The 24,622-nt window shown below is 35.2% G+C and overlaps 3 protein-coding genes across 5 annotated transcripts; 2 read left to right on the top strand and 1 right to left on the bottom strand.

Moving 5' to 3' along the window:
• Positions 1-687: 687 nt before the first annotated feature.
• On the top strand, positions 688-9,559 carry LOC125193905 (helicase-like transcription factor CHR28). 3 transcript variants are annotated; one of them, XM_048091842.2, is made up of 11 exons: positions 688-1,221; positions 1,862-1,904; positions 2,161-3,479; positions 4,804-4,875; positions 5,636-5,713; positions 5,802-6,702; positions 6,983-7,113; positions 7,201-7,422; positions 7,968-8,570; positions 8,650-8,859; positions 9,151-9,559. In XM_048091842.2, exons 1-11 carry the CDS (start codon positions 1,081-1,083, stop codon positions 9,256-9,258), a joined length of 3,828 nt encoding a protein of 1,275 aa, XP_047947799.1. In that variant the 5' UTR covers positions 688-1,080; the 3' UTR covers positions 9,259-9,559. The 3 variants fall into 3 exon arrangements, with proteins under 3 accessions (XP_047947799.1, XP_047947802.1, XP_047947801.1); XM_048091845.2 differs by having other exon boundaries at positions 1,136-1,221; positions 2,169-3,479; XM_048091844.2 differs by having other exon boundaries at positions 1,148-1,221; positions 1,862-1,908.
• A 2,068-nt stretch (positions 9,560-11,627) lies between these two features.
• ATNUG2 (GTP-binding family protein) lies at positions 11,628-16,663 on the top strand. Its single transcript, XM_048093891.2, has 11 exons — positions 11,628-11,933; positions 12,455-12,588; positions 12,717-12,846; positions 12,978-13,135; positions 13,690-13,791; positions 13,899-14,003; positions 14,365-14,493; positions 14,722-14,862; positions 15,495-15,595; positions 15,743-15,800; positions 16,218-16,663. The coding sequence occupies exons 1-11, from the start codon at positions 11,693-11,695 to the stop codon at positions 16,491-16,493; spliced, it is 1,575 nt and encodes a 524-aa protein (XP_047949848.1). The 5' UTR covers positions 11,628-11,692; the 3' UTR covers positions 16,494-16,663.
• Positions 16,664-23,185: 6,522 nt separating this feature from the next.
• Positions 23,186-24,104, bottom strand: LOC125193669 (uncharacterized). Its single transcript, XM_048091510.2, has one exon. The coding sequence runs from the start codon at positions 23,958-23,960 to the stop codon at positions 23,334-23,336; it is 627 nt and encodes a 208-aa protein (XP_047947467.1). The 5' UTR covers positions 23,961-24,104; the 3' UTR covers positions 23,186-23,333.
• Between the last annotated feature and the right edge of the window lie 518 nt (positions 24,105-24,622).

The raw sequence follows: 24,622 nt of genomic DNA, 5'->3' as shown, positions 1-24,622 counted from the left end.
TCAAGTACTCTTTTACTATTTCCAAGTTTTTTTGGACGAAAATACACTCAATACCTTAAATGGTATATATTTTTAATAAACTTATCATATACTCATATTTTTTATAAATATCTTTACGATATATTTTTGACGATTTTTCTAAATATAATTTGACCTTCAATATTATCACTTAATTTTGTGACATGCAAGTTAAATTGCTTCTTCAATTATTTATATTAAAGAATTTTAAAATTGAATATAAAACTTCTTTAAGAATAAAAAAATTGAATAAGGATTATTTCTTGCATGTCACAAAATTAAGTGATAATATTGAAGGTCAAATTATATTTAGAAAATTCATCAAAAATATATAGTAAAGATATTTATATATGAGTATATCATAAGTTTATTAAAAATATATACCCTTAAAAATATTGAGGGTATTTTCGTCCAAAATTTTTTGGAAATAGTAAAAAAATACTTCAAATGATATTACTCCATAGTTGATGGACCTCAAATGATATTTTCAAAGTTTACGGACCTAAAATGATACTTTGACAAAGTTCGTGGACCAAAAATGATGTTCCCTCTTTATAAAAAATTTAAAAAATTAAAATTACGTTATCACTATCATATTCTCTCTCCACGTAATAAATTCCAATAGAATCCAGTAAATTTTTAAGATTTGGCACTAATAAATCGGGCTGACGATGAATCACGAGAGTCAGATTGCAGAGAGATAACAAAATACTCACGCGTTGCCAACGCTGAATCAATGTAGTCTTCTTCTAAGAAATGGTGTTCAAATTATATGACTCTTTTTTCTCCAAAGTAGTTACCTTTCCTAATTTTTTATTATTGCAAATGGGAAACACCTACCGCCGCGCATATTGACTCACCGATCCCCTTTTAATCTCGGAATTCATATTCCTTTTCTCGGCTCTTTGGAATTCTCCAAATCGCCGCCGAATTTATCTCTTTTCTTTCTACCCAATTCCGCGTTTCTGTGTGTTGTGTTTCTGCTACAGAATATATTTGGTGGAAATTCAGTAGGTTTTTATTCTGAAGAAGAAAGTTAATTTTAGTGGCGCTGAGTTTGTGATGATGATGGTGGAGGCAGAAGAGGGATCGCCGGCGGTTGAGTTTTGTAGAGCGGAGAAGGAACTAGCTTCGGACGAGTTTGATGTAATCGATATTGATGTTCTTTGGAGACTCTTGGACGAGCCTTCTAATCCTCCACAGGTTAATTCTCTCTTCAATTTTTCCGTTTATATTTATCGGGAACTGTAATTGATGGGTTTGGGGCTAGTGATTTGGTGTAAGAGGATGAATTGATTTGTTTCCATGATGGGTATTTGTTTACTAGCTACAACTTGCTGTGAAATTTGGTTTTGTTGCAGTTTTGTGTATAATGTTGCAGGGGCTCTTGTTCCATGAGTTCATGCAAGATTATGTTTTCTGTTCGATCCGAGTTGTACTGGCTTCTTGCATGTTTATACCACATAATTTTGAAGGATTGTGGATATCCTTTTTCTTGAAGTTGATTTGCCAGATGTATATTGTGTTTACCGGTTTTAGATACTTGATGAGTTGATCTTCGGAGGTGTATAGCTGTCTGTGTGTAGTCATTGAACTATTGAACTGGTCTAATGAACGACGTATATCACTTGCAAGATATAGGGGCATAGAGTCTTACATTTACTTACTGAATTGGCGCATTCATAGGCATGTCGAGAGAGTATTCGCGATACTGTCACATTATGCCTCCCTAGTGTTCTATTAGTTTTTGTGGTGCATCTGTGTTCTTGTAGAACATGGATTATGATTTAATTTGAACATGGGAAGTTGTTTCAGTTTTAACATTGTTACTTCCAATTTGCAGGATAATAAGGTGGATAATTTATCTCGTGATAATGACCTAACAGGTTGGTAAGCATTTTATTTTTTGTTTCAGCCTCTTTTGTTTCGAAGTAATGCATGTTTGTCATCATACTTGGAATTGGTGTGGTTTGGAGGCAGGCAATTTGGTAGTAACCATTTGTTTCATTAACTTCCAATATGACAGATTATATTATTCCTCATTAAGAGAGCAGTGATTATCTTTGTTTTTTTTATCAATAAGGTTAAAAGTTCTATCTTCATGTAACACATTTCAATCATAGTCAAATATTACTTTGATAGGAATGCAGACTCTTGAAGACTTTTTCTTGGTTAATGAAGAGAACAACTTTGAAGCCTCAGAATCAAAGCGGTTGCTTTCAGATGGTTTTGTGGAATCTGCTAGGAATTCCTGCAATCCGGATGGTGAAATGCTTGAATCTTCGCCCCAGCTTAGCCTAGACAATGGTCGTTTCGATATGTCTGAGACGCTGTGGGCAGAAGAAGAGATTGGATGCTCAGAATCTAGGTGGGCACCTGCCAACAGTTTAGTGAAACATGATTGGAGTCCCAGCTTAACTTATTCTGAAATGCCTGAGCCTTCATCATCACAGATTAGTCATGATGATAGTTTTTCCTATATGGATATAGGTGGTGATTTCCATAATTCCTCTCCTTACTACAACAATGACTATGAGGACGCTCCATTCGAGACACCTAGTCACAGAGAACAATTTAATTTTGATAGTGCTAACCTTGTTATTCAACAGTCTTCTGATGAAAAAGGCACTAACTTAGCTTTGTTTGAGGAACACAACTGCACTGGATCGTCTTCCTTCAGTAGTTTCAGTAATGTTATTCATAAGCAAGACTCTTCAGATTTTCGACAGTTGAATCGTGATAGAGATCCATTTCGAATGGAATACGGTGTTATGCCTGCCAGAGAATCCGCCAGTGGAAATGAGACTGAAAATCTTTTTAATACCTTTTCCAATGAGCACCACAGAATACAAAGTCACGTTAAGGTTGAGAAGAACATCTTAACACCATCCTCCGACATAGCTTCCAGAGCTTCTGAAGTAGTCAAGTATGCCATTAATGGGCGTCAAGGCACAGATTGGTCTTCGTCTAAGAATTATGGTATCAATTCAAAGGTTAAAACAGAAGATGAACTTTTTCAGTCAAGGAGAACTCACCCTTCTCCTGGTATGGCTGGTGATAATTCTGTTAAAAGTTCTGCAGCTGCTGCTCACAATTGGAAACCTCTTCGTCAGGTTTCGGAGCATCCTGGAGTTATGCCACCCCCATCAGTTAGCTCAGGGAGTAATATCATAAAGATGGAAAATGAGGTGCCAAAGTTCTCCCAACGTCATATTTCAAATGTCACTTACCAAGGGGCTCAGAGTAAGACATCCGATCAAGGCAATGCTGAGGATGATTCTGATTTGTGTATTCTTGAGGATATGAGTGCTCCAGCCCGTTCAAATCATGTTGCAATGAGTGAAAGGTCAGTCGTCACTAAACAAGTTATGATGTCTAGGGAGCCCGGAACCCAAACAGTAACAACACATTCAAGGCGGAAACCAAATGATGAAAGAGCCATTTTCCGAGTTGCATTGCAGGTGAATCTCTGATTAGCCTATGTATGTATTACTGCTTTAAACTAGGTATGTTGTTCAGTTCAATCAATCATATTCTTCGACCAGCTCAGCAGTTGAACTCAACAAACTAACTTTTATGTAATGATACTTAGCTTTTGGTGACTTCAACCTTAGGCTCCGTTCCATAGTAATAGAGTCATTTTGCCATTTTGATACGTTCCATAATAATAGAGTCATTTCCTTTTTTAGTACAAGTCAACACATTTTTCCACATCTACTTTACTCTCTCTTACTTTTTTTCTCTCTTCATCTCTCTACCTTTTTCATTTTCCACTTTATTATCTCTTTACTTAACTCACCTAATACAATTTTTCTTAATTCCCGTGCCGAAAAGAAATGCCTCAATTAGTATGGAACGGAGGGAGTAGTGATTATGAAAAAATATTCCGTTCTCCCTCCGTCCACAAGTCATCGCCCCATTTTGCCATTTTCATCTGTCCACCAATATATGTCTCATATCTCTTTTTACTACTTTTGGTAATGTACCCCACATTCCACTAACTTTATCTCACTCACATTTTATTATAAAACTAATATACTATAAAAGTAAGACTCACCTTTCACTATCATTTTCCTTTAACTTTCCATCACATTCCTTAAAACCCGTGCCTGGTCAAAGTGAGCCAACTATTGGTGGACGGAAGGGAGAAATTTTTTCTTCAAGTTCAGTCCTCTTCTGAACTTTATCATCTAGTTGTAGGTGGAGATTGCTATTATTTGGTCCTCGGGGTTGGGATGTATATTTAAGCTGATTTATTGATTTATTTTCCGTATACAAAAATTAATGGGTTAAAATGCATGAAAATTCTCTGATAACAATTATTTTATGGAAACTCCTCATATTAGATACAGTACCAAATCCTCTTGTATTTTTCTCATAAAATATGCACAGCTTCCCTTTTCCAAATTTGTGTACCAAGTTGGAGGTGGGGATGGCCCAGTGGGTGAGAACCTTTCCAGGTAGAAAAAGGAAAACAGACTTGCTGCAGTTTTTAAAAAATTGTTGTGAGGAACATTCCTATTATCACAAGGGGTTTCGTTTTACACACACTTACTCTGTCAAACTCTCATTTTGTAAATTTTTTACTATTTTTGGACTTTCTGAATGCTCCTTATATTATTAATTTCAAATGGAGCGATAATGTTTTACTGGTTGTGGTTTCATGTTTTCATACTGAGGCGGAGAATTGCTGTACTTGAAATATACGTTAGGCCATTACTTGGAGAGTGTTTGATCTTGATTACTTGGAGAAAATACTTAATACTAGATTTTGATCCATTGCAGGATCTTTCTCAGCCGAAATCAGAAGCTTGTCCACCAGATGGAGTTTTGTCTGTGTCCCTGCTGAAACACCAGGTACATATGTTCACTTCATTTTGAGAACAATGATTTTGATGTTTATCTGATGGTAAATTATCTATTTTGTAAATGTGTTGTGTGGGTATCCTTATTGTGAATACTTTCGTGTTTGATATGGAGGGAAAGCAGAAACAGCAGTGCACTCCAAATGTTTGATAAAAATTGACAGCATGTAATAGCACAAGATGTATGAGAGAAATAACTGAATGGGAGAAATTAAACTGAAAAGGAAAGAAAATGAAACACTCCTCTTGCGAGACCACAAATTTCTCCATACATGGATTCCCTCCGCCCAAAAGTGATCTTCTCCAAAAGATAACTGTCTCTATTGAGACTTCCACAATATGTAGACATAGTCTTATCCAAACTAAACATATCAAAGTTATCAAATACTAACAAATTAAGGATATCAAATCCTATCTTATTAGTAAAAGATAACAATTGAAATTATAACTCACAATCTGCTGCACCATATCTTCTGTATTGCATCTGTTTTAGTTTATGTCTATTTAAAACTCGTGTTTAAAACAATCTTTCGTTTCATCGAATGTTACTTTAGTTGAGACCCTAGAGCAGTTTGTAATCATCAGGCTGTCAGGAATTTGAGTTAAAGTTTGATTCTTTGTGGTAGAACAATCTCAATTTTTAGATTGCCAAAGATACTGGGGACCATGAATATCTCCTGCAGTTAAAATACTACTGCATCTCCTTAATTATACTTTAAATTTCAACTGATTATATTTGAGTTTCCTTGCAGCGTATTGCTTTATCTTGGATGGCTAACAAGGAAACAAGGAGTGCGTGTTGCTCTGGTGGAATTCTTGCAGATGATCAGGTTCTTTTGGTGGTTTTGCTTATTTCTTCTTTTGTGTATATTCCATGGTGATTTCCGTTAAACCATTCTCATGTTCAATTTTTGACAGGGACTTGGAAAGACAATATCAACAATTGCACTCATTCTAAAGGAGAGGGCACCTCTGTCTAAAGCTTCTAAAACTAATGTAAAACAAAGTGTGACAGAGATGTTAGATTTGGATGATGATGATGGTATTCTTGAAAAAAGCCATGCTATGGAAGGAGCTGAACATGTTATGGCTAATGGATATCCTATCAACAACTGCAAGATACCTTTGCAAGCAAAGGGTAGGCCTTCTGGCGGCACCCTTATTGTATGTCCAACGAGTGTCCTCCGCCAATGGTCGGAAGAGTTGCACAACAAAGTAACTAAAGAAGCTGATCTCTCTGTTCTAGTATATTATGGAAGCAATCGGACAAAGGATCCACAAGAACTGACCAAATATGATGTGGTGGTTACAACATATGCAATTGTGAGCATGGAGGTGCCAAAACAGCCTGTTGTTAATGAAAATGATGATCTCATAGGTTCCTCGTCATATAAAGACTTCTCATCTGGTGGAAAAAGAAAGCTACAAGAAAGTATGTTTGACAAGAAATCATCTAAGAGTAAGAAGACTCGCAAAGGAATTGACAATGAATCGCTTGAAAATGCATCTGGTCCTCTTGCCCAGGTTGGTTGGTTTAGGGTTGTATTGGATGAGGCTCAGAGTATTAAGAATCATCGAACTCAAGCAGCTAGGGCTTGCTGGGGTCTTCGTGCTAAACGCAGATGGTGCTTATCAGGGACTCCTATCCAGAATGCAATAGATGATCTTTATAGCTATTTCAGATTTCTCAGACATGAGCCATATGCCGTCTTTAGGAATTTCTGTGAGCAACTAAAGGTTCCAGTCAATAAGAATCCGAGGAATGGCTACAAAAAGTTACAAGCGGTGCTGAAGACTATAATGTTGCGTCGAACAAAGGGTAAAAGTTACCATTAGATTTAGTTCTATTGTTTTACTGAAGTTTTAGTAAGTCTTTGAAGTTATAATAAATTGCTTCTCTTCCTGCTGTCCTGCATAGTATAGACTATATTCTACCTGTTGACCTAGAGGACTTGACTTAAAAGCGGTAACCGTGCTAGCTTTATTTCGCCATTTAGTGAAAAGTTTTAATGGCTTGGAAATTAGTTCTTCAGTTTAACCGAATGAGCATCCTTCCTTCTAGAGCTTAACATTGTTTGAGTGGAATTTTTTTAATCCAGGTACACTTCTTGATGGAGAACCGATTATCGATCTCCCGCCAAAAACTATTGAACTGAAAAAGGTTGAATTTTCCAAGGATGAACGTGATTTCTACTGCAGGCTCGAGGCTGATTCGCGTGCTCAATTTGCAGTATGTTTTTCGCTTCGGTCAGATCACTTGTTATACATGGATATAGGCTGATCTCAATATTAACCTCTTTTTCTATTTATATAATAGGAATATCAAGCAGCTGGCACTGTGAAACAGAATTATGTCAACATATTATTAATGCTTCTACGGCTTCGACAAGCTTGTGATCACCCTCTTCTTGTTAAAGGCTATAATTCTAATGCAAAAATCGCTTCATCAATTGAGACAGTAAAGAAGCTTCCTCAGGAAAAACAAAGTTTTCTTTTGCATTGTTTGGAAGGTTCTTTGGCGATCTGTGGAATTTGCAATGTAAGCAGTTCTTTTTGTGGCCATGTTATTAATGCTGCTCTCATTAGGGGTTCTCTTTATTTCCCTATTAAATAAGTTGTTTCTATTGCTTGCTTTTCTCTTTCGTGTTTCTCAGTTTCTATTGTGGAGGTTCGTATTTCACATTGAGAGGTCCATTATGCTTCTAAATGCAGATGCACTAATTTGAGTTTTTAGTTTATTTTCTTCTTCTAAATTGTCTAGAATGCTCAGCTAAAAATTCTTGTTAGATTTTTGTTGGTTTAGGAAGGTTCTGGTAGCTTGTGAGTGTTACAAATCCTCATAAATCTCAGTTTTCTGTATTTTACAATTGCAATTTAACAATTGGAATTTTTTTTCAATGAACCTCAAGACTGATCTCTACATTATTGTATTGCATAATGCATATGGTTCTCTCGTTAATTTTTACATTGAAACCAATCAAATTTATCATCCATTCTAAACTTAAAAATTCCAATATTTGTAAACTACTCTACCTCTCATAATTACTAGAGTAAGTTTTGTGTTTATAACGTTACTCCTTACAGGATCCACCTGAAGATGCTGCTGTTACTGTATGTGGACACGTTTTTTGCAATCAGTGCATATCCGAGCATATATCAGGTGATGACACCGAGTGTCCAACCAAGCAATGCAAAACTCCTCTTAAAATGTCTAGTATATTTTCTATAACCACACTACGGGCTGCTATGTTCGGTCAACTGAGTACGGAGAGTACTGCTGAATGCCCTGGTTCTGGAGTCGCTGAAGCTTCCAAACCTCAATTGCTGAGATGTCCTCAAGATTCTTCAAAAATTAGGGCTGCTCTCAACATCTTGCTGTCCCTTTCTAAACCAAAGGATTGTGCCACGGAAACAAGTTCCTCAGAGAATATCAGAGGTGGCAATGGCTCAAAAAAGTTGTGTTCTGAATCCGGGGATGACAGCAGAACATCACACTTATGCAGTGACTCCAACAATTCGGTCCAGGCTGTGGGGCAGAAAAGCATAGTGTTCTCTCAGTGGACTGGGATGTTGGATTTGCTTGAATCATGTCTAAAAAGTAATAACATTCAGTATCGTAGGCTTGATGGTACGATGCCTATATCTGCTAGAGACAGAGCCGTTAAAGATTTTAATCTTCTGCCTGAGGTTTGTATGACAACTGACAGTTTGATAATAGATTCGCCTCGTGTCATATTGGTTTTAATTGTGAAAAGCTTATCTTCAGGTTTCGGTTATGATCATGTCTCTGAAGGCTGCGAGTCTCGGGCTGAACATGGTGGCAGCTTGCAATGTGCTCCTTCTGGACCTATGGTGGAACCCTACGACTGAAGATCAAGCTATAGATAGAGCGCATCGTATTGGTCAGAAACGCCCAGTTTCTGTTTATCGGTTAACTGTAAAGGACACAGTGGAAGATCGCATTTTAGCCCTACAGGTACATTTTCTTTTCAAGATTTTCATGGCAAATTTGCAAACTTTAACTTTTAATAATATGATGTTTAATTTGGGTGATTCGAACAATATGAAGCTTGTTTGATCATGTAATCATTCATGAGGCACACTCCAATGTATCCAACTTTATTAGATCCCAACTGTGATTAATATAAAGCCCAATCGGAGTGGTTGTACCATGCATCTAGATGTAGACAAGTTTATTCCATCATCTAGATTATTATTCGTTTTCTCACTTTGACGATGTTTCTGTAAATATTTTGGTCTGCTCCAGCAAAAAAAGAGGAAGATGGTGGCATATGCCTTTGGAGAGGACGAAACAGGCACCAGACAGAGTCGACTCACAGTGGAAGATCTGAAGTATCTGTTCAGGGCGGATTAGGGATGTTATAGAGGTTTGTTTCACTCGTATTCTTTCTCCATTCTTTATCAGCTAACGACAGCAGCAGCGTCTTAGCCGAAGAGTAATTAAGCTCTAGCATACAGCAAATCTCTGGGAATCTTTTCAAAGATCTTCCCAGGTTTGACATGATCTGATTTTTTGGACCAGTGATCTTTCTCTTTGCTAAAATCATTATGTATATCAAATAGCTTAGATACATATTCTATTGTATATATCAGTGGCTCTTCCTCTTCTTTGTAGACATTAAATGTTGGAAAGTATAGTCATTTTTTGTTCTTTATATAGTGTCTGTGGCAGCAGAATTTCAAATACAGATGGTTTATATTATGCCTTGTCATTTCTAACTGTTTTAGTGATTTTTTTGGCATTGCTGGAGGTTCAAGATGAACTTGATTTCGAAATTTTGGGTTGGGAAGGGGCTTATATACTTCCTGAACAAAGCAAACGATGTCGTTATACGTTGTAGATATGTGTGATTTCTTTTTTCCTTTTTTCTATTACTGCTTTCTAATAAAACAATGTTTCTAACAAGACATCGAGGCTTCATAGGCAACGGCTTGGGGATAGAATAAAACTGACCACTTCTGATCTTAACTTATACTATCATGTTTTCATTACAATTATAGATTAGGTAAATAGTTTTTCGTACCAAATGGTTACATTTGGATGGGCAACTCAAAAATTGTGTGAAATTACGAGTATGTTCTATTTTTAAAAAAATGGATAAATAATCCTTTAGAAAGTGATGAGGTGGCGAGTTCATGGGAGAATTTCGACCTTAATCCGCAAATTCAATCAAGCAAGATTAGTCGAATTCTGCCGAAGGCGGATTTGTTACATATATGGTTATAAAAATTAAAAAGTTAACTTAATGCATCTGCATCCTAGCTATTAAATTAAAGAATTCACAAAATTACTCTAATAAACAAATTAATCACTTCATGTGTCGCATCGTTGGCCCACTCAATCAAGTTTTGTTGTTGGAAGACATGGAGTAGTTGATAATATTATCCTAGCATAGGAGGCAATTCATTTTATGAAGAGAAGAACAGGAACGAATGGTGTGATGGCATTGAAGGTAGATCTAGAAATTACTTATGATTGGGTGAGTTGGGCTTTTTTATTTGATACTTTGAATGAAGCTAGATTGCCTAATACGCTCAAAGTACTTTGGAATTTGAATTTGGCATATGGTATTGAGCATAGATAAGTGAATGGACTCCTTTTCAAATTTGCAAGAATGAGCCGCCACTAACTCACCTTTTCTTTGTGGACGACATTATGTTTTTTGGGATGATGGATACTAGAATTGCTAAAGCTTTATAGTTTTCATAGAAGAACTCATGTTTTCGAGTCATTCACCGCCGGAGCTCAATAGTTGGTTGATCTATGACAGATTAGGTGTTTCTTGTATTCGTCAGTTGCTTTGTATTCGGTTTAGGCTCGCAACACGTTCCTTTTTTAGAACGTGACTTCCCTCTCGTTGGTAATGCCCTAAGACTTAATCAGCTAATTAAAAAAACAATGAAGTGCAACTCAATTGGTAAGATATTTTTCATTTATCTAATAGGTCGGAGATCGAGTTTACCAGAGATAAAAAGTCATAATTAACCCTTTTTAGAGCATCACCAACCATTACACTAAACTCAAACTCATTTTAGTGTAAAATATCACACTAATTAATTTTACTCCAACCACTTACTCTAAATTCAAACCTAAAAGAATATTCAAAATCACTTTGTCAATATCTTAAATTAAAATAAAATAATATAATAAAATTTATTACATTAATATAATTATATATGAAAAGGGTATTATTTATTAAATAAAAAAATTCAACTTAGAAAATATACTTACATTAATATTCTATGAAAATATTACTAATGTACACTAATCAATAACTAACCTAAGTTTATGTGAAAATATACTATGAAAATTTAAAAGTGCTCTTTTGAGTTATATTATGAATTATCTTATAACTTTGTTATCTACTTATTATTATTATTATATAAATAATGTTAAAGTTTAACTAAAAAAACATGTAGTATGGGCTAGCCCACTACACAGTAACTACTAACTAACCTAATATTAATAGAATTAATTAGGTTATTAAATCGTATTTCTTCTTCTTTCCATCGCCAGTCGTTACATCTGCGTTTCTGTAAGTTTTTTCAATGCATTTTCTTCTTGAATTTTTATTTCTCTTTCTTTATTTTATTTTATTTTATTTTATTTTGACATGAATGCAATAAAAAAATACCTAAAAATGAAATACATTAATTACGTCAGCAATACATATATTTTTTCTTTAACCTAGAGTACAAATAGCGGTACCGCCGCTTCTCTCATTCCTCTCGTATCTCCGCACTGTTTGTTGCGGCGATATCATTTCCGGCTGAATCAAGCGAAAACCATGGCAAAGAAGAAGGAGAGGTCCGTCAACGTTTCCGGGAAGCCGAAACACTCGCTCGATGTTAATCGAGATAACAACAAAGGCAAATCTAGTAGCAATGGACGGAGCGCCGCCACAGTGCGGCGGCTCAAGATGTACAACACGCGCCCCGTCCGCAACGCCGGCGGAAAAATCCTCAAGCATGACCTCCAGTCGAAGGAATTGCCGTCTACTCGGATTATGCCTGATCGTCGCTGGTTCGGTGTGTTATTTTGCTGCTCAATTTCTATTTCCGAATTTATGTTTGGGGATTGATTGCTCCTTAGTCATTCTATGCAGTGGTGTTTGATTATTGTTGTTTTCCTGAGCTAACATATTAATGGAATATTGATAATTCAAGTTCGATTTAATTTTAATACATAGGCTGAGGAGCTGAAGTTTTGAGACTATATGACTGGTCACGATGTTATATGAAGTTATGATTGTATGCTGATAATATTATTGACAATAAAATCATACACAAATGTTTATCTATATCATTATGTTATTTGTTTAAGCAGTCTGGTCATCAATGTAAATGATGAATGCAGCCTTGCATTGCTATTGTTAGAATGCTTTGTTATTAGTCAGAATCGGAGTGTAGAATCCTGAGATTTCCCGATTAGTTGTTTGGAACTCACATTTAGTAATACATTATCTCAGCATATGGCGTTGCTATATTATACATTTTGGTATGAAAGAGAACAGACTGAAGCTAACAATTTTTGTTGGTCACACTTCTAGGCAACACACGTGTTGTAAATCAGAAAGAGCTTGAATACTTCCGTGAGGAGCTTCAGACCCGTCTTTCAAGCAGCTATAATGTCCTTTTGAAGGAAAGGAAGCTACCCATGTCCCTCTTGAACGATCATCAAAAGGTGTGAAGGACAACACATAAATCTTGTGCATTACTGAGGACAACCTATCTACACAAACTATATACTGTCTTGCTTGCATCTTTTTGGTTGCTGATCTTTTCATTCTGTTCTTCTAAATGTGTTTTAAGCAAGCAAGAGTCCATCTCCTTGACACACAACCTTTTAGTGATACTTTTGGTCCTAAGACGAAGAGGAAGAAGCCCAAACTTCTGGCATCTGATTATGAATCATTAGTCAAGAGGGCTGATGGTTCTCAAGGTAAAAATTACTACTAGTATTATTTACTGTATCATATTTTCCTGTTTGTCAATATGTATTGTATGCTAATGCTTCAACCTTTTTATCTCCTTTTTCAAACATGCTTCTTAACTTTTAATGATATCATGCAGATGAATTTGGAGAGAAACATGGTGCTAGTACATCCACTGAAGGGGATGAAGATGGGTTCAGGGATCTCGTACGCCACACAATGTTTGAGAAAGGTCAGAGTAAGCGTATATGGGGAGAGCTCTACAAAGTGATTGATTCTTCAGATGTGGTTGTCCAGGTAGATTTTTAAAAATAATACGGTTTTAGTATATCCTTGTGTAACTGGACTAATTTTGTAAATTACTTTGCTGGTACAAAGAGTATTTCTGTGGAATGAATTGAATGGCTTTAGTGTCTAGTAGTGAGACCAAGAGATATGAAGATGACCTGGCTAGTAACACTTCAGAGAGGTGATTGGGGAGTTGGTGCCTTTATGGTGTTTCAGATTTTTGGTCTAATCATAAATGGCAAGAAAATTCTCGAAATCTGTACATTTAACATAAATGAATGATGTAAAGAACATTTGATATTGGAACGATCTTTGCTAGTTTTAACTGTTCTTACCAGTTCTTCCCCTTCTCCTAAGTCGTGAAGTATCTTGTTTTCACTATCTGCAATGTCCAAAACAGTGTTTGGGCCAGTATTCTGATACTTTTGTTGGCTTCCTATTTGGAACTCGTTGGTTGTCGTTTGCTCTGGTTGTTGTCATTATGCTTTAGTTATATGGATTTTTCCTAATATCCCTACTTTGGCAATGACATTATGTTGGCAACTATTGGTGTTTTATGTCAGGTATTGGATGCCAGGGACCCACAAGGTACACGATGCTACCATTTAGAGAAGCATTTGAAGGCCAATTGCAAGCATAAGCACATGGTTCTTCTACTAAATAAGGTATGGTCAATACTTGCATAAGTTTTTGAGAGTATTGGTCTTAAATCCTTAGTGAGCACTATCTTTTTTCTGATTTCATTAAAAGTTCGCCCTCTTTCCTTCTACAGTGTGATTTGGTTCCTGCCTGGGCTACCAAAGGATGGCTTCGGGTACTGTCTAAGGAATACCCTACGCTGGCTTTTCATGCAAGCGTGAACAAATCATTTGGAAAGGTAGTAATAAGCTTCTCATCTTTAAAACTGCAATGAAGAACGATTTCTGATGGGTTCATACTCTTATCACGCTAGTAATTTTACATTATAAGTTGGCACGGGGGGCCATGGTTGCTTGGTCGTAAAATGATTTGTTGGTGGAAATCATGACATTGATAAAATCATTCCCTGGGACGTACAATCTGGGCAAATACCATAGCTTTCAAAAGACTAACTCTATAACTTACCAATCTTAGTTTTGTGAACAGAGTTTGCCATCAAATCTATTGTTCCTGTAATTTAAACCTCAAAAAGCTTTGGTTCTGTAAATTAAATGTAAAAGCATGCTGATATTTGTTTCTGGTAATGTTCGTATTCTTAGGGTTCTCTTCTGGCTGTATTAAGACAATTCTCCCGTCTTAAAAGTGACAAGCAAGCTATATCTGTCGGATTTGTTGGATATCCCAATGTTGGGAAGTCGTCAGTTATCAACACTTTGCGTACAAAGAATGTAAGGAACTCTTCCAGCTAAGTTTCTACTTTTGACTTGGCTTATATTCACTTTCTGGATGGCATAAAAACCTCAACTTTCTATCTTTTTACTTTGGTTGGCTCATATTAGATTCAATTGTTTTAGTTTTTTACAAGACCTACATGGTTTCCATTTTTTCTTATGTCAATCGCCAACTAGAAGTACTCCCTTTAATCTCGTATGCTTGCTATATCTCTTGATGAGCAGGTTTGTAAAGTTGCACCGATTCCTGGGGAGACGAAAGTATGGCAATATATAACACTCACAAAGAGAATCTTTCTGATTGATTGCCCTGGAGTTGTTTATCAGAGCAGTGACTCTGAGACTGATATTGTCTTAAAGGGTGTGGTATGTGTTACTTAATTAATCCTATGTTTTTAATCTTTCTTGATGTTATATTTATGATAAGCTTCAAAAGTCGTGGCTGTTTTGTTAAATTTTCTAGATAATTTAATCTGCATTAAAAATTGCGTCCCAGTTATATTTTCTGAAAACAAAGCTAACATATATAGTTTCATCTGTTTCATTGACCTAACATACTGGATTAGGTTCTCCAGACAACCTTTCTACTGATCCAGTTTTCTCCTTTTAAAATGGAGATAAGACGGGATTAGCATTTTATTTGTTAATTTAATTTAAATGTTTATGATATAGAGTTAATGGAGTTAATTGTTGAATGGTTCTATGGATACTAAACTTCATTATCATCAGAAGCCAAGTGGGAATGAATGACTACTGAGACTGAAGCAAATGAAAATATAAAAGTTTGTAATTTCCTCGGACCAAAAGTTAAGATACAGAACATAATTAAAGCTTCATCAAGACCTCCTACTTCTATCCAATCTCAAATTTCATTCTATTCTTATCCCCATGTTTTGCAGCAATCATCAGTGTTATTTGAATATCATCCAAATGACAATGGCTTTTTATCCATTTGTCTCTTAGCAAACATTACAGTTTGTCCGTTTCTTTGTTCTCAGGTACGCGTGACTAATTTGGAGGATGCTGCCGAGCATATTGGTGAAGTTCTAAAACGTGTCAAAAAGGAGCATCTATTCAGGGCTTATAGGATAAAAGACTGGTAAGCTTTATGTTTTATGATTTAATCAGTAGTAGAAATATTTTTTCCAAATTATTTTTCAATGGAGTTAGGATCGAGATCTTTTCTTGTTGAATACTTACTAAACATTACTATGCAAAACTGACTAAAACACTTGTTAATTTATAGGGAGGATGAGAACGATTTCCTCATTCAGCTATGCAAGTTGACCGGTAAACTTCTAAAGGTAATCTCTTTCATACCCTACATCTAAAATATACTCTCTCCGTTCCCTCATAATTGAGGTGGAACTTTTCACGGAGTTTAAGAAAGAGATGTATAGTGTGTTAAGTAGATAGATAAAAAAGTAGAGAGAATAGAGTAGAAAGTGAATAAAGTAGAGAGAATAAAGTAAGAGAGAGTAAAGTAAGAGTGGGGAAAAGTGTTAATTAATAGTACTATATATATGGAAATGACTCAACTGAGGGAACTTTCTAAAATGGAAATGTCTCAACTATGAGAGAATGGAGGGAGTATATCTCTTTCTACAAAAAAAATCTCAAAACTGACTGAATAATCTTAATAAAGGCAATATTAACAATCTCTTATTAGTAGTCTCAGCCTTGGAAATAAACATTATCCCATTTTTCCTTCCCTGATTTAGGGAGGTGAACCTGATTATATGACTGCTGCGAAGATGATCCTCCATGATTGGCAAAGGGGTAAAATACCATTTTTCGTTCCACCACCTAAGGAAGAGGATCAAGCATCAGATGACCTTGAGACCAAAGCTGAGGCTGACACCATTGCTGATGACAAGGAGGCGGCTGCCAGAAAGGGAATTGACGCAGTTATTTCATCCCAGAAAATAGATACACTTGTCATTCAAAAGGATCTTTTCAGTGAGCAGGAGTTGACTGGCGCGGCGTCGGAATCATAGTTAAGAGGCTTAATGCTTTCCCTAGTTTCTTCTTCTACTTATGTCCCTTTTACTATTATTTATATACATTGAGGTATGATTTTATCTATACATGACTTGGCATTCAATATGTATCAGTTTTGGAGCACTTAATTTCATGTTACATTGAAATAGGAGTATGATTTTATCTATACATTGAGCACTCTGAATCTCTGATGCATAATTTTCATGTTACATGTGCTCTAAACTGTCTATTACCAAACTCCCGATTTTGGGAAAAGTTAGTACAATTTTTTTGGCTTGCTTGAGTTTGCTGTGCCGAGTAAAGGGATGTTTCACTTCTTGTCCTAACTTCAAAAACACTTTAAAACAAGATTGGTATGACTTGGGAACTTTTTAAACACTTTTAGTGAAAATTGGTATGCCTTTCTACATGTTATGCTTGCTATCAATTTTACAATTTCATGATAAAAAAGATGCAAACTTAAGTTTTGTTATTGAATACTGGGCAACTCTACAACTTAAAGGTGAAAAATACTTTCGTAACTTTTTATTTGGCAGTTGTGATTCATGCAACACTCAATCTTATTGTAAAATACCAAACCACAATACTAAGATCATTTTTTATATGAATGACTTAAAATAATCTAAAGTTGACATCCGTACTTTTCCGATCCGAATTTTATAAAATGACTTGAAAACTAAGTAAGTGGCCTTTATATCACCTAACAATGCTCAGTTCAGCGTTTTTATAATGGGATTGATTTGTTTGTTTTGATCAATTTTTGGAAAATTTCTCTCTTAATTATTAAACTTCAAAATTTTAATTTTGCATATAATTTGTCTGTAAAGTTTATAAATTTACCAAACTCAAGTAATAGTAGCAACTCAAGTATTTTTGCACAAAGTGAACTACAAAAATGGTCCCTGGACTATGGGGTTATCTCATAAATGGTCTATGGACTTTAAAAATATCACCAGCAGTCTCTGGACTAAGGGTTAATATAAAAAACGGTCCTTTTGCACTGTTTTGAGACGAAAATGCCCTTTTGAGGGGTTTTGGGGGGTTTGGGCAATTTGGTCTTTTTACACTTTTAACATTTTAAATCTGATATTATTTCAGTTATTTACTAAATTTGATATTGTTTCAAAATTATCATTCTTCTTCCCTTTTGTCATCCTTCACTTTGTTTCTTTATTTCAATATTAGATTTAATTTATAAAATTATATTTTAATTTTTAAATATCAATAAATTTTTTTAATTAAAACTATTAATTCATGGACACTATAAATGTTGATTACAACTATTAATTTTTGTTATTTAATATAATATTCAGCTAAATTGAAGAAGTACAAAAAAATAATATTAATCATGATGGAAAAATAAGAGCTATTCTATTTAGCCTTCGTTCGGTTGTTATAATTGCTTGTGATAGAATATTATGAAGTTGACTAAAAATTTTATATACGAGTATTTTTGTTGAAATTTTCTAGTAATTTTGATTGTTTTCAAATTAATATACGAAAATTATATTAGTCTTACATTAGATATATATTTATTTCAAAATAAATCGTGTAATATGATCTATTTATGATTAAAGCTATTAACTATTGATTAAAACTAAGACGTTGTCATATCTTATTGATTAAATATTAGACACTATCAAATATTGATTATATTATTATTTTTTGTTATTTAATAAATTTTATAATTAAAAAAATTTATTGATATTTAAAAACTGAAATTTAATATTTAATTTTATAAAATTAAATCTAATATTGAAATAAAGAAACAAAGTGAAATATGACAAAAGGGAACAAGAATGATAATTTTGAAATAATATCAAATTTAGTACGTAACTGAAATAATATCAGATTTAAAATATTAAAAGTGTAAAAAGACCAAATTGCCCAAACCCCTCAAAAGGGCATTTTCGTCTTGAAACTGTGCAAAAGGACCTTTTTTGATATTAACCCTTAGTACAGGGACTGCTGGTGATATTTTTAAAGTGCAGGGACCATTTATGAGATAACCCTATAGTGCAGGGACCATTTTTGTAGTTCACTATTTGGCATATAATCTTTTATGAAGTTTATTTAGCTAGTGGATAGTAGTAATATTTGTTTATTTTGTACTCGCTCCGTCCACCAAAAATAGAGCACATTTGTCATTTTTGGTTGTCCATGAAAAAATAGAGCATATTTAAAAAAAAAATGAAAGTTTTCAACAACTTCTCTCTTACTTTTTTCTCTTCTCACTTACTAATAATATGGACCCCACATTTCACTAACACTACTTCTCTCTTACTTTTATTCCTTCTCTTACTAATAATATGGACTCCACATTCCACTAACATTATCTTACTTTTTTCCCTTCTATGTTATTTTGTCAATTCCACATTAAAACCCATGTCATTCACAATGTGTCCTATTTTTCGTGGACGAAGGGAGTACTATTTTTTTATATTATAAAAAGTAATAAGTATATTTTTAGTTTGATGTTTAAATTAAATATAAATTTAAAATCTAGATATTTTCAAAATACAGGAAAGTAAAGTTACTAGGAATCATATTCCGGGATTCATTTTCTTTACCAAATTTACTTTTCCGTCAACCAAACATAAAGTTTGAAATTTCTAACCCGAGTGGGCCAGACCCCAAACCAAGTGGGTTGGGCCGGTAAATTGACCGGGTGGGTTAGGTCGGTGCATCTTCTCAACACTATTCTCTCTCTTACTTTACTATTTCTCCACTTTAACTATTTATTATTATTTTTATAAAATGAGTGAAAAAGTGACCGGAACTCCTAATGGCGGACGGAAGGAGTATATTAGATCTTTCTTATAAAAAATATATATACCCCTTATTGCATTTGACAAAGGATAAGCTAAAATCTAATGCAACCATTAAATCATAGATACAAGCCACACGTCAAAGCTGTGCAACGCCAAGATTATTACAGTGGCAACTCCTTGCCGTAGAATAGGACATATGGATGTTGATTTGATAACAAATCCTACCAATAATGTAAATCTGGTAATTCATGTGGTGCAAAATCATAAAACTTACGTCTGTTTGATCAAACAAAGAACCGTGGACAAATTCGTGTAACCTGTTTCCACCTCAAACATCTCGGAAGTTTGGTATCGCTAACTTTATTTCCAGACAAACATTGGAGACTAGGAAAGGTCTATAGAGCCCAAAATTGAATTGCCCAAAAGAGACCACTCAAACCGTATGTGTTTTGGCCTTCATTAGCTCCAGCGTCTTTCATGTAGTCCTCAATCATCTGAAATGTGTAAGCTCCTCATGGAACATGATGCCATGCAGTTGGATCTTTGAACCAATTCCATTGTTGCCAGCAGCCCGCACAACTGTCAACGCCATGTATCACCACATTTTAATGTGCAGTTATCTAATATACACAATTTTAAATTAAATGAAAGCAGATTGTATGCAAAATTAAATTACCAGGATTGTTGTCGTTTGAACCAATTCCATTGTTGCCAGCAACCCGCGCTACTGTCAACGCCATGTATCACCACGCCATGCCGTTGGATCTTCAACCAAGGCCAATGCCCAATACTCGACCGTGCAATCCTCTCGGCAAAGGAGACAACCGTAGCAAATATGTAGATTTGTTGTTTTTACATAGTTTTCAACTTCTCCTAATTCTTGATTCAAGAAGGTTGTTTTCAAATCCGCCAGTTTTAATTTTTTACCCATTGACCTCGGAGTTCAAGAAAAACACTACTTTCAGGAAATGTAGGATTTTTGAAGTTCAGCTATGATTGGGTTTCCCCAAAGCTGAGCCCTGTGATGAGGGCATACTCTCTAGCCGTAAACTTGACTCGTTGGCCAGATATCTGAAACCAATGTTCGGGTTGTGGGATTTTAGGACTTTTAATCTCTCGACAGATCAGAGCGTCCAAGACCGATTATGAGAACTTTTTTGTCGGGTCAATATCAAGCATGTGCCCAAATGGACCAACTTCATCCAGTGCACCTATCAGTTTGAGCATTCCTACAATTTCAGTTGGATTCACTTTGTGCCAGAGCCAAGTGAGAACGTATCTGATGCTTTTATCCTTTAACATACTCTCTTGTGCCCATGTAAACGAATCCTGCAACCAACACTATTCTCCTAAACACCAAAGAGTAAATTGGGCAGATTAAGATAAACAAGTTCTCTATATTTCAGAGTAGATTGAGGAGAATTCTCCTAAGCATGTGACAATAAAGTTTCGCAATATTTCAGAGCAAATTGGGCAGAATTCTCATAAAAAATGACAAACAGTTTTCTATAATATTCTTTCCGTTTTTATTTTTGCTGTATAGATTAACAAATTACCGGCAAGTTGGGAATTGTAGCTTCCCCGGATACGGATTCTTCGGGTTGTTTAGCTAATTAGCTTCCATGAATCCTGAAGAGAGTTTTGAAATGGGCGCTGTGAAAGTGTTCCGATATACGAGTGCGTTTAACTACTCGAATTGATTGTATTTGATTAATTGCAATTGTTGAGATTTTTTGTATGATTGTTTAACCATCTTTTGCAGGGTGATTTTGAAGATGAGGTCGGGATCTTGCATGATGCTCTTGAATATGTAAGAGTTTTGATTTGCCTGTAACTTTGTAATCATTGGTTATATGTGTTGTTCTTCTCTGTTTTAATTCAATGATGATATTGAAGATAGTTATGATGTAGATAACAAAGATTCTTGTCTGGCACATGCTTTTGCACCTGTCATTGTTCCAGCTATAGGTTTATCGAATGTGGCTAGACACTGCAATCAATTATGTTGTTCAAAACTTGATTCGCTCCGAGTCTTTTCACCGGGATATCATGTCTACCGAATAATGCTATGGCTAGTGTACAAGTACTACTAATCCTTGTTATTACCTAATTCATAGTATTCTAATACACAATGTCATTTAATGTAGCATTTGAATATTAAGAAGAAGAATGTAGCCGGTGTTATGTGAAAGTGCTATTCAAACGGATGATTGAAACAAAAAAATGAGACAGTTGATGTAGAGATACTTTCAATTCATTCTAATGAGAACTTCCGCATGGGTTTTGATCACGATTGATACAGACCAAACATGAGAACTCGGCTCAAAAGACTAGCATGTTAGGAGAGAGAGAGAGCTCATTTAGTCTATATACCCGACAACAGTTGTTATCACAACCGATGTGAGAATTGAGTCCGTAAGAACGATTCTCAAAAATATTTCTAACGAATTGGTTGTATGTGATAAGTCTCACGAAGGCTTAGATATTGAAGTTTCAGACACTATGATCAAGAGAGTGTTTGGTGAATATCATTTTAGATTATCACTTTTGTCTCGTGTTAGTGTTTTCTTATAACTTGTTCATTGTAGGTCAAGTGTCCAACATGCGAATATGTTAAGAAGAACAAACTTGAAAATCTTGGCCTTCAACTAACATTGGCTAATAGCAGTTCAGTTTATGAAGATTTGGAACGGTATAACGTTACAACTGTAGCTGGTTATACATGCGATGAGTATAGCTGTATTGTTTACTTAGAATGTGTAATTGAGTTGGACTAGACTACCTCCACTCCTCTCTATTTTGCTCGACTATTTTACATTAGACACAAACGACTTTATAGGGAAATCAACAACGATTTTATCATTGAACTTACCTCACAATGTAAATTGGTAGTATATCAGTATGCTTATTTCATAAAAGTATTTTTTCGTCACTTACACTTTGTATGGAATGATTGTTCATGCACCATTTGATAAAGTAATTGGTGACTACTATTGTTTTGACAAGATAAGGAGGATCGAATACATATTTGATAAAAATCATACGTAATTGTTATTAGATCGGTTATATGTGTATTTGTTTGTTTATTCATCATCCTTAAGTACTAAAACTTCTGCTCTTGTTAGTAGATGATGACATTTGAATTGATGTGGTATTTTTAAAACTAGAAGTATATAAACTAACTAATAAATTTTAAAAGATTTATAATTATTCATCTAATATTGAGGTTTGAATGCGTCATATTTTTAAAGATAAATTTCGGAACCATCTATTTTTACATCTTGGAAAAAAAATATAAGAAAAAATTTTGAATGTAGTCGAGATTGATACGTTATACTTCCTCAGTCCACGAAAAATATAGCACATTTAAAAAAGAAAAATGTTACAACTTCTCTCTTATTAATAATATGGATTTTATATTTCACTAACACACTTCTCTCTTACTTTTTTTCCATTCTCTCTTACTAATAATATGGACCTCATATTTCACTAACTCTACTTCTCTCTTACTAATAATATGGACTATACATTTCACTTACACTATTTATTTCTTACTTTTTTTTCCTTCTCTCTTACTTTATCAATTTCACATTAAGACTCGTGTCATTCACAATGTGTCCTATTTTTTTTAAACGGAGGAAGTATAAAGTAATACATTGATAAGATTTCATATGATAATTTTATATGCTTAAGAAACTATAATTATAATCACTTAATGATATTGTGTGGATATATGACATTTCTATAAATGTAATATGGGTCATTTGATGACAGGAGATTGTTGGATTCAACACATAATACAATCTGAAATTCCATTATTTGTCAATTTAACGTATTTAGCCTCTTCAAAGAGTGAATCCTGGAGTACTTACTATTACACCAGATAACATATTGTTGTGAAGATCAAGCTTCACCCATAGATCAATTCGTATTCTTATATTGCACAATTTTGTTGATAGCTCACAAATACAATGATACAAATGCACACACCACTATTCTATACATAAAAAATAACAATATCCATAGTTAAACCAATCCATTAATTAGTATAAAAAATCAAATTAATCAACGTGGATAATACCCTTCGAAATGAGACTTGTACGTTGCCATCATCGAATGATCCCACAAACTATCTGAAAAATCAACCTCATTCCAATTCCATATCTCCGCCGCGCTATTCGCGACGGCCGACTCCTCCGCGGAGTCGCCATTCTCAGCGGAGGTCGGAGCGGAATTAAAACTCGAGAGCGCAAACTCTTCTGTATTGGTATAATTTTGAGGTACTCCGCATGTTGTGCTTGTACCATTGCTTTCCAGGATTGTACCCTGAGCAGCAGAGGTTGGAGACGAGGTTCGAATTAGGGCTTGGTAGAGAATATCTGACATATCACTCTGATCGATGGCGACAGGGAGAGAATTCAGGAGATGCGTCCGCTTCGGCGGCGCGGAAGGGATTGGGCGCTTTTTCCGGCTGCGGCGGCCGGCGGGGATGTTACGCAGGGTGCCGCCTTTAGTCCAATGCCTCTTGCACGCCTTGCAGAAATGGCGCGGCTGCGATTTGTTGTAGTTGTTGTAGTAGCAGAATTTCGTATTCGCGGAGCCGCACCTCGGGCAGTCCGAGCGCGGCGGTTTGGAGAGATCCGGCGCGGCGGTTTGGGCGTGGGGAAAGTGATGAGTCAGCAAATAAGGCATGCTGTAGAATTGGATAAGAGTGGAATTGATTAAATAATTAGGTGAGGAATTAATTGTTGTGATGGAATTTTTGTCGATTAATTGAGTGGAGTTTGAGATTTATATATGTGTGAAGTTTGAGTAAGCACGAGGAGAATGAGAGATAGTGGGTTGTTACAGTGAAAATAAAATGATTATAATAAATCAACGAAATGTGTGTGAAGGAGATGATGAAATTGGGAGGAAGGTGATGACGAATTAGGATATTGTGTCACGTTTTGTATAGTTTTGAATTCTGTGTTTCATCATATTATAATGTGTATGCGTGTGAGGTAATTATATTATCTATTGTTTTAGGAAAGAGCATGGTTCCAAATTCTTTTTTAAAATGGGAAATGAATTTCTTTAACATACATATAAATTGATAGTCAGAAATGTACGTTATCTAATGCTCCATCCGTCCCCTATTAGGAGTCACTCTTTGACCGGATACGGGTTTTAATAAATGTGAAGAAAAGTTGGTTGAAAAAGTTAGTGGAACGTGGGACCCATTTTTTTTATATTGGTTTTATAATAAAATGTGAGTGAATTGAGTTAGTGGAATGTGGGACCTACTTACTATTTATGGTAAAAATGAAGTGTGACTCTTAATTGGGGACGGACCGAAATGGAAAAGTGTGACT

This window comes from Salvia hispanica, chromosome 4, assembly GCF_029641045.1.
Source record: "Salvia hispanica isolate PSC_SH4W2 chromosome 4, Shi_PSC_v1, whole genome shotgun sequence".
Taxonomy (NCBI): Eukaryota; Viridiplantae; Streptophyta; class Magnoliopsida; order Lamiales; family Lamiaceae; genus Salvia; species Salvia hispanica.
The sequence above is the reverse complement of the archived record's forward strand: the minus strand, read 5'-3'. Positions and strand labels throughout refer to the sequence as shown.